This window comes from Chrysemys picta, chromosome 23 (genome assembly GCF_011386835.1).
Source record: "Chrysemys picta bellii isolate R12L10 chromosome 23, ASM1138683v2, whole genome shotgun sequence".
NCBI classification, from domain to species: Eukaryota; Metazoa; Chordata; order Testudines; family Emydidae; genus Chrysemys; species Chrysemys picta.
Window position 1 is genome coordinate 791,106 of NC_088813.1, and position 17,765 is coordinate 808,870.

Below are 17,765 nucleotides of genomic sequence, written 5' to 3' on the forward strand. Positions count from 1 at the left end.
CACTACTTTTGTAGCATAGCATTCACTTATCGCTACACAGGTGCACTGTGAGTGTGGTAATTTGTATGTAAACACCACTGCTTATTCATTATTGTCCATTTCTACTGCAACAAGGGTTTCATATCTCTTATCTAAACATTGACCATACCTCAGCCTGTTTCTTACAAAATCAAAGTGGTGTGAATGCAATGAGGCAACTAAGTGCCAACTGTAAATTTGGTATATTCTCAAAGGTTTTTTTTCTTTTCCTAGCCAATAAATTGGTTACACGAGAAGGGCCTTCCTTTCTGCAGATGCGAGTAAAACACTTGATGAAGTCAAACTGCATTCCACAAGCTACTTTCTTGTCAAAATTATGTGCAGATTCTCCAGAAATTTCAAATGTATCATCTTTTCGCCAAGCCTACATCACATGTTTGTGCTCTATGCTGCCTAATGAAGACTCTATTAAAGAGGTTAGTAATCATAGCCCCTATTAATGTGTGAAGTTTCTATCAAGTGCATTTCTAAATAAATTTGGCTAATGCTAAGGTTATAGAGGTTTTTAAAGAAAAACTAAAATATAAAGACTTCAGGCCGTAGTATGAAAGTGCATTTAACGCTATTGCTACAGATACACATATGCATTATGTACAGTCTATTAATGTGGGCTTATACATATGTTCAGCCATGCAAAAACGGTTTGAGTGCGCTAGATCCTCATTTGCCTCAAGTATAAATCTAAAGTCTTCCCTTCAACTGTCCTATGCACTGTGACACTGTACTCTTCAGATGCAAAGGAATAAAATGACTGTTCTAATAGAGTGAAAACTAATGTAGAAAAGGAGGGCTGGGGAGCCATGGGCAAACTCCTCTAGTGTCTAGTGGCCTGAACCTTTATGATCCTACTACTTTGATTAAAAAGTCTGTTTTCTTTTCTTTTCAATGTAGTAACAACTGTGCTAATAGTGAACATTGTAATCGAGGTTGCAAAACTGTTGCCACTATAACCCCACTTGTTACTTTTTATTGAATTCACTGTTTGGGCTGAAAACTGAAATGCTTGGTGTCAACTTGAATATGAGAATTTGGGGGGCGGAGGAGGGGGGGAGTTTGAGCAAAATCTTTTTAAGCCATTTTTGAGTGTGTGTATGAGGGGGAGATAATGAGCAGGACTTTCCATTGTTTAAAATGAAATGTGGCTGAATAACTCAGTTTGCACTTCCCAGCTTCAAGAGACTAGGCCTCTAATTAAGGCCTCTCTGCTCAGTCCAGGGGGAAAAAATTAAGAGCAAACACATTATTTGAAAATGTGGTGTTGTGTATGTTAGCAAATCTGTTAAACATAGTGTCAGTGCTTTGCCTGGGAGTTAACTGGACAGCTGAGCTTCACAGACCCAATTACTTTGAATCAAGAAGTTGAACCGAGGTGGCGAAGAGTGATGCAAAGAACTGGTATTAGCAGGAGCAGGGGATGTGGTTTCTTCAGATGCTTATTTAGAAAGATGTTGCGCATACATGTACAGCTACTTACATGCCTTCTTTCCAAAACTGCTCAGGAGGCTCTCTGGCTCTCTTAAGTTCTTAGGCACACTTGTCTCACAAGTATTATAGGCAGGGCTGGTAGCACAGCCAATTAAGTTTGCGTGACACTTCTCATTTTTAGATCCTGTTCTCAGTTGCTTATAATTCTGCTAAACTTTTAACTATTTGGGTTGAAATTTCCATGCCATGTGTCTCCCTCATGCTCTGAATATTTTTGGAAAATTTCAGCCAAGAATTTCAGTTATTTCTGAGAACTAGGGTAGGGAAAAATGTTGTTTTGCTTGTGTTTAAAAAAGAAAGTTGTCAGTTTCTTCTTTGACAAACTCTAGAGCCTCCATACTTTGGAGCAGGGATTTGAACTTTGGTAGTGGGGTGTCCTTTGTCTCAAGGATGTGCCTTCTACAATCTCTGTGAAAATCTGTCCAATTTTGGCCAAGTTATAAGCCTTTGAAAGATATAGTAATTTGTACATGCCACTAAATTCCCCAAAGATCCCATCTGCTGTGGGCATGCTGCAGCCTGAGGTTGAGCAGGACTTTCCCTGCAGCTGCAACTCAGACTGTTGTGGGGCCCTGCATGGTCCAAGTTCAAGCACCTGAACTGAGACCGGCAACCTTTTTTTTTTTTTCCCCCCTGTGCTGCCAATGACACACACATGCACCGACACCCCCTGCTGGGCCCAGGCAGCATGGAGGAAGAAACCATCTGATTTACATGCAGAGTGGATAAGAGCCCAACCTTTAGTGGAGCGTTAGATTGAGACAAGGAGACTGGGGGTGGTGGGGAGACTGGTGTGACAGATCTGGTAATTTCCTGCAATATTCAGGACAGATCTTGCTATATTAAGTTTATTGTGAGCCAGGGATTGTAAGTAATTCCATGGGGGAGGGGGACCACATCCCTCCAGGAGCTAAGAATGGGGAGGATGACTAGGCAAATTCATTCAGATTGTAATACTCCAGAGAGCAATCTGCACCTGGAGAGGCTTGGATGTACTCGTTCAAACTTCTCTGGACTCTCCAGAGAACCAACAGACTATCGGGAAATCCTCTCTTTAATAGCCTGAATTTAAATGGGCCAAGGGCCTACTTTCTGATCCAGCAAATGGACGGGACATTCTGTCCAAGAGAAACCCCACTTCTTTGGGGGAAGGGTTGGAAGAACTTGACTTATTCATGGGGATGCTTGTTCTAAGCTAGCAGGTGTTGTGAACTTGTGACCACAAAAAAAACCCTCTTGATGGAGTTTGAAGAGCAGATCACCTGTCAGAGCCCTTGTTGGAGTTGGGGTGATCTCAGATAAGCTTATTAGCATGCGTGTAGTGTTTTTTTTAATTGTTTTAATGTTTTTTTCTGTAATGATTTTACTTGAAGAATAAACGTGATTGCTTAGAAAGGGCTGTGTGGTAACTATGGGCAATTACACTGTTTATAGCTTCTGAGGAGAAAGCAAAGCAAGCCTGCTTAGGCAGTCTGGCCTGCTGGGGAATTCTCAGTGTAGGCAAGAAAGTGCAGCCTGGAAAAAAAACGAATCAAGGGGGAGAGACGTGTCTCCACTTGAGGTGATGGCCAGGGAGCTGGAAGCATGAGTTGGTGCCCTTGGTGGATCATAGAGGGAGAATAAAGGTACAGCTACTCAGATCTATCACAACTGGGTGCAACTGGGCAAAGAGATTGGGACAAGAAGCCATGGGGTAGTAGGGACTGAAGTTTGAGGAGCTTGGGGAAGGTAGATTGGGACTGGGAGCTAATGGGGACTGCAAACATGGGTGGGCTCGGGCAACTGGAGGCCAGGATTGGTGGGGAGAGACTGGGATGGGATGGGAAAAGGAGACTGGGATCAGAGAAGCTTGAGCAGTGGAGACTGGGAATGGGACTGGGACAAGAAGCCACAGAGGGGATGAGACAAGTCTGGGACAACCAAGTGGGAGGGGAGGAGGCAAGAGGGATCACACTTGAGGGGAATGGGTAGAAGACTGCGCCCACTAGAGAACACTCTCCTCAAGAGCCTGGGATGGAACACAATATTCCTGAGTCTCACCATTCCTCTATTAGTCTACTGTTAGCAAATTCCTGTGAAACTCACAGGCAAAGTGTCCCAATCCTCTTGTGTGTTGGTTCACGTAGAGAATAAGCCTATAACTTCTATCAGTTACTCCAGCAATTCAGATGATGGAGGTATGTTTGATAGATCCAAAGGTTCCAGTCCTGCTGATGACCCATGAGGGTATCTGTATGATGCCTCAAGATATCACGTATGTTTTTTGGTTTGCATTTTTAAAAATCTAGGAAATTGCACCTCAAAAACTGTTAAAAGAACATTAAGGTTGCATAGACAAGCACTCAGTCAGGAAATGCCAGAATTAAGGTTGCTTGTGCCTAAGTTCTCTACAGTCCACATGCTTAGTTGGATTTCTTTGAAATTTGGTGTGCCTCAGAAGGGTGCAGGGTAAGGTTATTTACATGACCCAAATTTTGAGTCATTTGAGCCAAGGATTCCAGAGAGAGAGAAGCCTGGGGGGAAAGACATTTAGGTTTTTTGTAGAAGGTAAAGATCAAACTATTGATATGATGTGGGTCACAATGGTCTCAATCTGAGTTTTATCCAAGGTAGTGCATGGCAATCACTAAATCTTTGGGGGACCCAAACTGAGAATGTATGTTTTCTTAATGTGGCTGTGCCAATACAGAAACATAACTAGAGGGTTTCCATTCCTGCCATTTTATATGCTTTGAAGCTCTACTCTTGTAAATGCTCTAAAATCCAATGGTTAATCTGACTGTTTTGAAATTTGGTGCCCTTCATGAGGGCACCAGTTAGAGTTAGTGATCCATATTTGGGGTCATTTGACTGAGGAGTTCCCGAATTACAGGTCCACCCTCCCTACCCCCCAAAAATAAGTTTCCTTCTGCTGCCTCATACTGTTAAACAGAGAGGTACTGATCACTGAATTAATCAGACCTCCTTGTGTTTGCTATGAAGTTACCATTCAATTTACTTAATTTAGGATAAGTTAATCACAAACCCCCATTTGAAACAAAATGAGTTTTGAATTGAGTGACCGGGGATGCGAAAATTTGAGTCATGGGTGCCAGTTTTATTTTGTGAGGGAATGTAATCAAAATATTTGTGGTGGGGGATTAGATATGTGAATGCTTCGTGGGAGAGGAGGAGGAGTGGGGGAGCAGGGGGAGAGTGGAAGGGGTTATGGGAAGGAGGATAAATGGGGATGAGTGGTAGGGGAGGGGAGAGAAGTTGTTGGCTTAAGTAAGGAGGCATGACACCCTTCAGCTCTGCCAGTGCACCCAAACCACCAATGTTGCCAACGTAGCGATTTTTGTCACTAGATTTAGTGACTTTTTGGTTTCCCTAGCGAGGAAATAAGTTCAAAGCGACCAGCCACAAATCTGACTTTCACTGCCGATTACAGTGATATTCAGAGAAAGAAGTCACCAATTTGTATAGTCAGAAAATCATAATAAAATCCATTCCATGCTTTTCTTAATAAATGATCCTGGTGGCAGCCCTCAGTCCTGGGGAGTGGGAGCAGGGGGAGGAAGAGGAAGAGATGGTGTCCAGACTGGAGACAGCAAACCTGCCAAGCTAGGGGAGGCCTGGGGAGCAGCAGCCAGAGACATTGATCTGCAGATGTGTCCTGCCCTTGAGTCGCCACGCACTCTCCGTTTCGCGCTCCCCGTCAGACTTGTCAAGGCTATGATCAGGTGGGGAGGGAGGAGGCTGGATGGGGGCGGCTTGGCCAGGTGTGCACAGCGGAGATGGAGTTTCAGCCACTGCCTCCCAAACCCTGGGAGAGCTGGTGCCTCAGGGGTACTGTGGTATTCCAGTGAGTATAGCCTTCCCCTCCCACTCCCTGGGACTCCCTCTCAGGGACCCTGCTCCCTCACCACTCTCCCCGGCCCCAGGGAGAGACTCCCTCACTTGGATATTGCCCTGGGTGTCCCAGGGTCATTGGGGGAGGGCGGGGGAAGAGATTCCCCTCGTGAGATGGACACTTCTTATTGCATCTGTCTGAAATGCTCCCTCATGTAGGTTACATAGTAACATCTAACGACTTTTCAGAGTTTCTCTGATGACTTTCCGCTATGTGGAGTTGGCAACACATTGAGTTGTGTTACAGGAGTGGGAATTAACAGTGATGGAAATGTTTGTATACCAGGGAGTGAAGGCTTCAGGGAGATGTCTTCCCTTCTTGTGGTGGGGAGGCATCGGTACAGTAATGGGGAGGTAGCCAGATTGGAGGGGGAAATGCATTGAATGGGCTATGGTCATGGCTTGGGAGATGAGCTGAAGCAGGGTTGATGGGGTGCAGCTGGGGATGGGGGAGTAGAGCGCATGGTTGGCTCAGTATGTTAATTGCAGGGCATCATACATACAACTGCCTTAAATGACTGCTAACTCCTACCAACAATGTATCTTTTTCCTATTAAAAAAACTAGGGAAATTGGCCAAAAAAACCACATTCATGCAGAGTTAAAGTTGTTTGATATGTCATCTCCTTGCAAAACATTGAGTTGAGCAAAACTCAAGCTTCTGAAAACTAGGAAATGCCCAGTTAATGTTATGTGGCCAATCACACATACCTTTACTCTACTGACTCCACAGTTGCTGAAATGGGCAAGCTCTTCACCTCCTCTTACAACCTATTCGCTCTCACCCATAGATTTCATCTAACACTTTTAAAGGACAAAAAGGAGAAGAGGGGAAAAAGGTTGCCCATGCCACCTTCCCTCTGATCCCCTGGAGATGGCAGTAGCCAATGGTAATTATTTGGATACTCCAGCTGTAGTCCGTGTGTTTAAGTGTACACTAAATGGTGCAGGCGGTAGTTGAGCCTGCTTGGTAAAGGTGTGTTTGTGGTAGGAGGATGTGTGGATTACTATGAGGTGTGAGACAGGGCTGTGATTTATATGAGATCTGTTTTCCCCCTCATTTGTGTGTGAAAAGGGAAGCAGTACACCATTACTTCTATTCAGAATTTTGTAGGTTATGTCAATAGCAAGGCATAGTGCTGTTACTGTAAAGGATATTGTCAGCAGTGAGGTGGAATATGAGAGGATTCTAATTGTTTAATGCTGGTTAAGTGAAAGTGAGATTGTATCCTGGGAGTGAGTGTAAGGGAGTTGTAAAAGGCTGAGAAGTGGTTCTTAAATTGTACGTGCTTAGTATTCTTTCCTGGGAGTGGGCTAGGTGTGTGAGTTTATTCCAGGATCTGGAACCTCCTGAATCTTATTGTGCCAAGGGCCACTGTGAGAATGTGCTACGTGCAAACTGAGGCATTTCTCAGAGGGTAGAGGGAAGGTGATGTGTGCAGCCTTTTTTGTTGTTGTTTGTCCTTTAATAACACTGCTCTACAGCCAAAATGCTTCTGAAATAAATGTAGTCAAACTTTACTAATTCTGGGTCACGGAGAACGAAAATGATGCTTAAAATTATTGATTGGCTCTAGTTTTCAAGATATGCTGTTGGGTCAGTATATACGACCCTTCATAGAATCATAGAATATCAGGATTGGAAGGGACCTCAGGAGGTCATCTAGTCCAACCCCCTGCTCAAAGCAGGACCAATCCCCAGACAGATTTTTACCCCAGTTCCCTAAATGGCCCCCTCAAGGACTGAACTCACAACCCTGGGTTTAGCAGGCCAATGCTCAAACCACTGAGCTATCCCTCCCCCCCTAAATACACTTGACTTGGGAATGGTGTAGGATAAGTGAGTTATAAAGGGAAGGGATCTCAATTTAAACCAGAAATGACTAAAATACATCTTTGACTGGATCTATGAATAAATCTATGATTGGGTTTGGACAGTACTTGTTTTTTAGGCAAAACAATGAATGATGCAATCTGAAGCTGGTATTGCGTCATACATGATGTGAATTGCATCCTGTTATTCCTAGAAGTCATGGATGATGCAATCATAACGGAGCTTACATCACTCTGCTGAACAAATTGCCCTATATCAGCTCTAGAAATCATACAGTGTCGTGCTCTCTTATTTGTCAGTGTTTGATTTTTGCAAAGGGACACATTTCTGTTTAGCCAAAGTGAACAGAGATGCCTCGTACTTGTGTGAACAGTGCAGATAACTTCTGCTATGTTTGTGGTGAAGTGACTTTTGCATCACAAATGCGCAGTATAACCAGTATGGTTAAGAAAGCCTATCACCTTTATTTTGGCTGCAAAATTGGAGATCAGGACAAGAGGTGGGCCCCATACATATGCTGCAACACTTGTGCAACAAATCTTCGCCAGTGGTTGAACAGGAAAAGGAAATCCTATGCCTTTTGCAGTGCCAATGATTTGGAGAGAGCCAACCAGCAATTGTTACTTCTGCATGGTGCCTCCAGTTGGGAAAGGTGTGTCAAAGAAGAAAAAGTGGACTGTGCATTATCCAAACATTCCATCAGTTATACGCGCAGTACCCCACGGAGAAGGACTGCCGATTCCTGATGCACCAGAATCATTTTCACTTGAGTCAGACGAGGAAGAGGATGAAACTTCTGGTCCTGAACCATCAATGTCACAGGACCCACATTTTCTCCCATCCTCCTCCTCTGAACCACACCTCATAACACAAGGTGAACTGAATGACCTTGTCAGGGATTTGGAACTACCCAAGAGTAAGGCAGAGCTGTTGGGCTCCAGACTACAGCAGTGGAATCTCCTGGCAGGTGATGTTAGGGTTTCCATGTTCCGTGACCGTCAAAAGGATCTTGTCCCATTCTTCTTCATGGAAGGTGATTCTTGTAGCCTGCAACAACATCGATGGTGTGATGGCAGCCCTCAACATCGTTCACGATCCAGATGAGTGGAGACTGTTCATTGATTCATCGAAGACAAACCTTAAAGCTGTTTTACTGCATAATGGCAATGTTTTGCCATCAATTCCAGTTGGTCATGCAGTCCATATGAAGGAAACCTATGACAACATGAAACAACTTTTGAGGTGCATAAACTATGACCAACATCAGTGGCAGCTTTGTGGCGATGTGATCTCTTGCTTGGTCTGCAGACTGGATACACAAAGTACTGCTGTTTTCTCTGTGAATGGGATAGTCATGCAAGAGATTCCCACTACATCAAGAAAGATTGGCCACTCCGACAGTCATTGGAGCCTGGGAGGAAAAGTGTTCAGCATCCACCACTTGTTGAATCAAGGAAGATTTTGTTACCACCTTTACACATCAAGCTGGGTCTGATGAAGAACTTTGTCAAGGCCATTGACAAAACACAAGCAGCTTTCAAGTACCTCTGTGGAAAATTTCCAAGGTTAAGTGAAGCTAAGATAAAGGAAGGTGTCTTTGTTGGTCCTCAGATTCATGAACTTCTTCGAGATGATGCATTTGACCATGCACTGCGTGGCACGGAAAAGATGGCATGGAAAGCCTTCCAGTTAGTGGCAATAAATTTTCTCGGAAACAACAAGGCAGACAACTACAAGTTGTTGGTGGAAAACCTTCTCCAGGCATACAAAAGCCGTGGTTGCAACATGTCACTAAAGATACTTTTTTTGCACACTCATCTAGATTTTTTTTTTCCCACCGAACTGCGGAGCAGTGAACGACGAGCACGGCGAGCGATTTCACCAGGACATTGCGAGAATGGAGAAACGCTATCAGGGCAAATGGAGCCCATCAATGCTTGCAGACTATTGCTGGACAGTGACCAGAGATGCTCCATTTAATGAATACAAGAGACAAGTCAAGAAGCGCCGAGTAGACACTGAATAGGACTAAACTATGTACATAATAGTTTTTTGCCTTTTTGTTTCGTAATAAATTTTATTTATATAACCCTTTTGCTGATTTTTAAAGTGTTACATAAACAGGACAGGTGAAATATTATCATGTAAAGCAACCATAAACACATGAAAAGACCTAGATTTACAATTTATGATTAAAACTCTACTATCTACACAATATACATAGACATAAAATGTGAAAACTTAAATATCTTAGAAACAGTAGCCAATCAGTTGTTTTAATTGTCATATTTGAATTCAGCACATCAAAATACATAATAGCACATTTTATCTCTGAAGCAGACGACTTCTCAAAAATTGTAGACCAGTGTAATGTTAGATGGAATCCTGTGGATGAGAACGAATGGGTTGTAAAAGGAGGCTCTTCCTTGTACATTTCAGAAACTGGGGCTGGCAAGGTTAAGGTATGTCTGGTGTTAGGGCATATTGGGGCACTGCTGAAGAAGAGGAGGGTTAAGGTTGCATGGCCAGTCTTAACTCTGTATTTCCTGGTTATCAGAAGCTTTTTCTTTTTCTTTTCCTTAACTCAGTGCTCTGTACAGGATGATAATACCATCAAGCAACCTTAAGTCTACATTAACTTAACTTTTTCCTATTGATAGTACTTTGAACATATAAAGCACAGCTTCCATTGACTTCAGTTGCAGCTGTGTGCGCATTCACCATTTACATAAATCAGACCCCCAGTTTCAACTCAGCCATCCCGATAGTGAGAGGGACCATTAATGACCCCCTGTGAAAAGTTTGAGCCCGGTCTGTACTACAAAGTTACGTTGGCATAGCTATGTCGGTCATGGGTGTGAAAAAAAACACACCCTAGCTGACATAGCTATGACTGCAAAAACCCCAGTGTAGACATAACTTCTGTCAGCATAGCTAATGTTTGTGGAGTTGGTGGTACAATCTGGGCAGAAAAATTCCTATTGACAAATACTTAATCTACACTAGGGGCTCTTCTGGGATAGATATACCAGGAAAGAATTTGTATTGTCGACAAGGCTTTGATTTAAGTGACATGACCAGCATCACATACCAAATGTGTGGCACAGGCAGGGATAGAATCCAGTTCTCCAAGGTGGTACTCAGCTGCCTTAACCATGAGATAATTGTCTCTTCCTGCAATCCCTTGCCCATTCTCATGGTGCTCCCTAAGGGTCTGTCCTCCAGAGGAAGCCCTGGAAGGAGCAACAGTTGAGCCAAATCACAGGGCAGTGCTCCCTAAACTTTGGGGGAGAAATCAATTTCACCTCCTTTCTCACCCTGCCATTTGTTTTTAAAGGCTTGCCCATATTAATTTGTACCTCTTCCATATATTGTTGCCTAGTTCTAGCTCCACCGACTTTGGGAAACACTCCTAGTGTAAACTTTAGAATATTCTACTACTTTCAGGAAGATTCTTACTTCCATGTGTGACTTTAAGTATGAGTAGTCTCACTGAAGTCCTGAGTGGAACAAAGCGCTTGCAACAGAAAGAGAATTTGGGTCAGAATGTAAACAAAAAGCATCTTGCACTAGAAGTTGTATGTGAATATCTAATTCAATAACTGCTTCCCTATTGATACAGATGATCACAGTCACCGCTGTAATACTCATCCAATTGAGACTATAAGTTTTTGAAAATGTAAATTGCTCATGTTTGGGGAAGGGTGTGCTAGCAGGCTTTCATTCCTACTGGGGCAGAGATAGGATTGTGGTAGGTTGTTTCTGGTATATTGTTTGTTCTATAGTGTTCTGTACAAACTGTTCCACAAATCCTTGCATGTGTTAAGTCTCACACTCAGATCACTAAATTAAGCAATTATTAGGTTGGGTTAATAATTTTGGGTCAGATTGAACTGGTATTTGGAGGTATACCATACCAGCAGTACTTTGTAGTAAAAATGATCCCTTACTGCTCTGTTGGTGTGTATTTTTTACTTAGTAACAAATAAAAACTTTACTGCTAGAGAGATGGAGCTGGCTTCTGTTCCATCTTGAGTTATCAATTGAATTGTCCAGTCCTGCACAACTATTTTTCAAAGATGTCAGAGGGCGTAATTTATTCCAGAGAATGTTTATTTGTAGCAATTACTCACAAGGTAGAAAGAATGCAGCATTAACTCTCAAAATTTGCAAAAAGAACAGGAGTACTTGTGGCACCTTAGAGACTAACAAATTTATTTGAGTATAAGGTTATGCTCAAATAAATGCTCAAATAAATTTGTCTCTAAGGTGCCACAAGTACTCCTGTTCTTTTTGCGGATACAGACTAATATGCTGCTACTCTGAAACCTCTCAAAATTTGGGTTGACTTTGCAGTACTGGTGATTTGGGAAGAATATCTTTGCTAATAGTGTGCAGTTTCATTGTGACACCAAAAAATGGCATCGCACAGTTAAGTTTTAGTCGCTTCTTAAATTGCTAGTCCTTATGGTTATGAAGAAATCCTGTAATTTGAACCAAGTGGTTCTGTCTTCCCAAGTCTGCAGAGAAAAAATAGTTCTGAATTACCACATTCATCTCCATAATGGTTCACAGTCAAGCTAGAAGTGTATATTGAGTGGGGTCCCACAGGGATTGGACCTGCTTCCAGTTTTGTTCAATATCTTCATCACAGATTTAGATAATGGCATAGAGAGTACGTTTATAAAGTTTACGGAGAGTACCAAGTGGGGAGGGGTTGCAAATGCTTTGGAGGGAGGGATAGCTTGCTCAGTGGTTTGAGCATTGGACTGCTAAACCCAGGGTTGTGAGTTCAGTCCTTGAGGGGGCTGTTTACGGATTTGGGGCAAAAATCTGTCTGGTGATTGGTCCTGCTTTGAGCAGGGGGTTGGACTAGATGACATCCTGAGGTCCCTTCCACCCCTGATATTCTGTGGAGGATAGGATTACAATTCAGAATGAGCTGTACAAACTGGAGAAATCATCTGAAGCAAATAGTGTGAAATTCAATAAGGACTAATGCAAAGTACTCCACTCAGGATGGACTGTCAATTGCACACATACAAAATGGGAAAGGACTGTGAAAAGGGATCTGGAGAATATAGTGGATCATAGAAGATTAGGGTTGGAAGAGATCTCAGGAAGTCAACTAGTCCAATCCCCTGCTCCACGCAGAATCAACCCCAATTTAATCATCCCAGCCAGGGCTTTGTCAAGCAGGGCCTTAAAAACCTCCACCACCTCCCTAGATTCCACCACCTCCCTAGGTAACCCACCTTAGTGAAATAGTTTTTCCTAATATCCAATGTAGACCTCCCTCACTGCAACTTGAGACCATTGCTTCTTGTTCTGTCATCTACCACCACTGAGAACAGTCTAGCTTCATTCTCTTTGGAACCCCCCTTCAGGTAGTTGAAGACTGCTATCAAATCCCCCCCCCCTCACTCTTCTCTTCTGCAGACTAAATAAGCCCAGTTCCCTCAGCCTCTCCTCATAAGTCATATGCTTCAGCCCCCTAAGGATTTCTGTTGCCCTCTGCTGGTCCCTCTCCAATTTATGCACATCCTTTCTGTAGTGGGGGACCCAAAACTGGACGCAATACTCCAGATGTGGCCTCACCAGTGCCGAATAGAGGGGAATAATCACTTCCCTTGATTTGCTGGCAATGCTCCTACTAATGCAGCCCCATATTCTTGGCAACAAGAGCACGCTGTTGACTCCTATCCAGCTCCTCGTCCACTGTAATCCCCAGGTCCTTTTCTGCCGAACTGCTGCTTAGCCAGCGTGTATTGGTGCATGGGATTCTTCCTTCCTAAGTGCAGGACTCTGCACTTGTCCTTGTTGAACCTCATCAGATTTCTTTTGGCCCAATCCTCCAATTTGTCTAGGTCACTCTGGAGCCTATCCCTACCCTCCAGCATATCTACCTCTTCCCCAGCTTAGTGTCATCCGCAAACTTGCTGAGGGTGCAATCTATTCCATCATTCAGATCATTGAGATCACAAGCTGAATATGAGTCAAAGTGTAACACTGTTGCAAAAGTATCAGCAGGAGTGTTGAAAACAGGACACGAGATGTTGTTCTTCCATTCTACTCTGTGCTGATAAAGCCTCAACTGGAGTATTGTATCCAGTTCTGAGTGCCACATTTGAGGAAAGAGGTGGACAAATTGGAGAAAATCCAGAGAAGCGCAACAAAAATGATTAAAGGTCTAGGAAACATGACCTTTGAGGAAAGATTGAAAAAACTGGGTTTGTTTAGTCTGGCAAATAAAAGACTGAGGGGGACATAACATTTTTCAAGTATATAAAAGGTTGTTACAAGGAGGAGGAAGGAAAAATTGTTCTCATTAACCTCTGAGGATAAAACAAGATGCAGTGGGCTTAAATTGAAACAAAGGAAGTTTAGGCTGGACATCAGAAAAAATCCCTGTCAGGGTAGTTAAGCTGTGGAACAAATTGCCTAGGAAGGTTGTGGAATCTCTATCATTGGAGGTATTTAAGAACAGATTAGATAAACACCTGTCAGGACATAGTCCTACCTTAAGTGTAGGGGACAGGACTAGATGACCTCTCAAGGTCCCCTCCAGTCCTGCATTTCTATGATTCTGTAGTGTTTGTGTCAGAAGACTAATATTCGTGATTAATAGGCAGTATTGAAGCTATTTCACTAGTGCTCACTTTTAAACATTTGAAACATCTAACTACCTAGATTGTTGGTAGATCTTAAATAGGGTGTTGTTTTTTAATTTGATCCTGGTACACAGTAAAATTAAAGAAATGTATACAACACAGTTGCCAACTTTCACACAGTAAATAAGCACCCCAGCTTTCACAATAAGCCAAAAATCAAGCTAATTCCATTTCAAAACAAGGCAAAAACAAGCCAATCCCTAAGAACCCCATCACTCTTATGTGACTAGATCCCTCTGTCGTGCAGTGTGGGACTGTGGTAGGCCCGCTGTGCACCCCTGACTCTCTCCCCCTTTTGCCCCTGCTTGCCGGGAGCTGATTTAAAAAAAAAAAAAGAAGCAACAAGCTACTAGCCAACAAGCAACTCACAAGCCAATTAAGCCAAAAACAAGCCCAATTTCTGCATCCCCCCTCCCTCCCCCTGTGGGTTTGGCATGTCTGGTACACAACTGAAGTGGTACTTTAGCTTAAACCCATTGGCAGTAGTGCAACAAAGGGCATCTTGCCAAAATCTATTAAAGAGAATTAAAATATCAGGAAATGTTGGGAAGGATAAACAGATGACCATTGGAGAACATAAGAGAGGAGGAAAGGTTATGAGACTGGCTTATTCCAGGAGTATTCCTGGTTTTCCTTAAACCTTGAATTTCACATGTCTAAAAGAAGCCAGGAATATTTGCAAGTAGAAAAATTAACTAATGTTAAATACAATCTGTTAACATACATCATTTAGAAGATTTTGCAAAAAAAAATTCCTGAAGAAACTACATTTATTCTTTTTGACATGATAACATTGTTTTTGTTAGATTGCAAAAGTGGATTGCAAAGAAGTACTAGAGATCATATGTAATTTGGAATCTGAGGGGCAAGATAACACTGCGTTTATTCTTTGTACAACATACCTTACCCAGCAACTTCAAACTGCAACCGTGTATTGCTCTTGGTAAGTAATATATATATATATATATTTTTTTTTTCCCCCCCTCATGTATGGTTTATGAAAAGTGCAACAAATAGTTTAACGTTAATTTTAAATGCCACTTTTTCATATTAAAAATATAGAAAGTGATGACTAGACTAAAACCGGATGTTAAATTACAGTATATGCTAACTGTTCATCATTGTTGTGTTAAGGAGCGCTAAAGTGACCTATCTGAAATCACACTTTTTTTCAATCTGTCAGGGTGAGGCATTGTCAGATAGGTATCGAAAAAGAGATTATGGTACCTCTTGAGAAATTAAATCTCCGGAACTTGATGATATTCATTTGAGAATTCTAGAGGCAGTAAAAAGCCAAGTAGCTGAGCTACTAACAAGAATAAATTGGTTCAGTTCATAAAAATATACGTTCTATGAAAAAGAGGTTATCTATGGGTAACTAACTGGAGTTCTTGGGGTTGTTGCTTCTGCACATTCATACTATTAGGATTCATGACCAGCACCATAGGATCACAGAAATATTGGATAAACTGCACAGGTACCTGTTCTTGGCACTGAACATTTGGGGACCAAGGTTATAAGAGGCATGTAACTCAAGTGCTTCAGTTTCTTCCATTGAACCCCAGAGCCAAAGGTAGATTGATAGGTCTATATGGAACAAGTGAAAGTGGGTTGCGTAGAGAGAATGTGCAGGGGCAACACCCCTGAAGAACTCAGTTATTGTAAGAAACCTCTTTTTCTTTCAGGTGACACATTCCCACTGATGAAAATTTGGAAAGCATTACAATCCCCAGAATGCTGGGATTCTTAACTGAACAGTGATTCAAAAATACTTTCCCAATCCTAACATCAGATCTGCATGTCTAATTCAGGTAGAAGTGCACCCTTACATAACTAAGTGGGAAAGTGGCAGAAGCAGTGCAGAGAAGCTGCTCAGACTCCTGCTGAATAAACCCATAATTATGGTCCAGGAACCTTGGCTAAGGTGTAGCAGATCTCTGTTCAAAGTCTGATCTGTTTGGATAGAAACAGGAAGTGCTGCGATTCTTTTAAAGTGGTCCTCATATTCATTTAAACAGTCTATTTTTCTTAAATACCTTACATCTCTCTAGCTAATAGCACATTGCCCTATCCAAGGGCAGAGCCTTGATGTGAATGAGAATCTGAGAAAAACTCCAGAAGCTAATGGTCTGGTTACAGTAACATTCCAAGACGACTATAAGAAGGAATTGGGGTGGAGATGTCTGACAACCATGTGGAATAACAATTTGGGAGTGAGGATTGTGGGGTCAGTCATAACAGCTTGTAGTTCTTTGAGTAGTGTCCCTCTGGGTGCTCCGCTCTAGGTGTGCTAGCACCTCCTGTGCCTTTGATTGGAGATCTCATAGCAGTGTCTGTTTGGCCTACTCATGTGTGTTAGTCAGTCTCGTGCCCCCAGCTGTTTTTTATAGCTTTGCACAGGTGAACTGCCCTCAGTTTCTTCTCAACTGCCTCGGCCTGAGACAGAGCTCTTGCAGTTGTACTGTTGAGATTTCCTTAACTCTATTTTTCCTCTCATAACGATAGTAGTAGTAGTGTTAGCGTTAGTTTTCTATAGATAGAAGCTTACTCATGGGGGAATTCTGGGTCAAAATAAAAATTCTGCACACAATATTGCAAAATTATGCGAATTTTGTCAAAATAAGACTCTCTAATCATGCCAGTTTCAATTATTTTGGTAATTTTATTTCAAAATACCTCACAGCATGTATCTCTTTCTCTCTCTCTCTCTCACACACACAATTTCCCCTAAGAGGAGAATTAAAGAAACCCCTACAACAACCCAGTTTCTGTTTCTCTGCCTCCTATCCCCCCAGAGCCCAGCTGGGGGGGCCACACACTCACACCACCTTCCCTCCCAGACGCAAGCTGCAAGGCCACCAGACACTCTCACACCTCCTCCCCCCCCCCCCCCCCCCCCCCCCCCCCCCCCCCCCCAGAGCCCAGCCAATTCTATGCTTCCTCTGTACCAAAGAAGCCCACTTGGGCTCCAACCACGTTTTGGTGCCATCAGCAATCATGCTTCCCTCTAAGCACCCAAAGCCTGCGGCCTTATCAATGGCTACCTCAGTGCAGACTTCAGCCTTTGTACCAATCACCGTTCACCTTAGATCTTTCCAGGTGCCCCCACCTTTCCTGAGCAAACATGAGGAAGAGGATTCAAGTGTCACTTCTGGGTCTCCTCCTCACTCCTACGGAGGGTCCCTTCCAGAATCCTCCTGTGAAGGAGCAACTGTTCGTGGCCCACGATTACCACCAAACCCTTGCTGGTATGAGCACACTTGGGTGCTGCCTCCTATACGGTATGCACCTCCTCCCTGGGCAGCCAATAATTTTCCAGAACATCAAGTGCCCCCCACCATGAGAGGAGTAACCAGCATCACCTACTCCCTCCAGAGACCTGATGCTCCAGAGGAATCTTTCAAGACAAGGGAAGCTAGAGCTGATGAAGGGATCTCCCCATGGCCAACATCTCCTTTTCATTTCCTACTCCTGGGGAAATTGTGCAGAATTCCTCTCCTATGTAATTTTGTATTTTCCTGCATAAAAAAACATTTTGCTTAATTGCTGCAGTTCTGCCTTTTGCTTACCAGCCAGCTGCATTCAGGCTGGCTGTTCTAGTGCTACAGCAACCTCTGGTGGGCAAAAGGTTGAACTGCAGCACTTCTTAGGCAAAATGTATTTTATGCAGGAAAATACAAAATTCTATGCCCAGTGCTGCAGAATTTCCCCCAGGAGTAGAAGTTCATCACAGCACCCTGCCCACGGAGCCACGTTAGGAAAGAGTAGAGCATACAGGGCTGCTGGTGGGGTCACAGACTGGGGTTCAGAATGGCTAGTGGGGGGGACGACACACAGGAGCATGGA

The 17,765-nt window shown here is 43.1% G+C and overlaps 1 protein-coding gene across 19 annotated transcripts in view; it reads left to right on the forward strand.

Moving 5' to 3' along the window:
- The window catches only part of RLF (RLF zinc finger), a 119,399-nt gene that overhangs the window by 63,143 nt on the left and 38,491 nt on the right, over nucleotides 1–17,765 (forward strand). For 11 of the 19 annotated variants that reach the window (XM_065576744.1, XM_065576748.1, XM_065576750.1 and 8 more), the window contains 2 exons: nucleotides 253–455; nucleotides 14,726–14,862. In XM_065576744.1, coding sequence (XP_065432816.1) covers nucleotides 253–455; nucleotides 14,726–14,862 — 340 coding nt within the window. Of the gene's footprint in view, nucleotides 1–252; nucleotides 456–14,725; nucleotides 14,863–14,899; nucleotides 17,168–17,765 lie in introns of those variants that run through there. The other 8 variants (XM_065576759.1, XM_065576757.1, XM_065576763.1 and 5 more) reach the window with 3 other exon arrangements.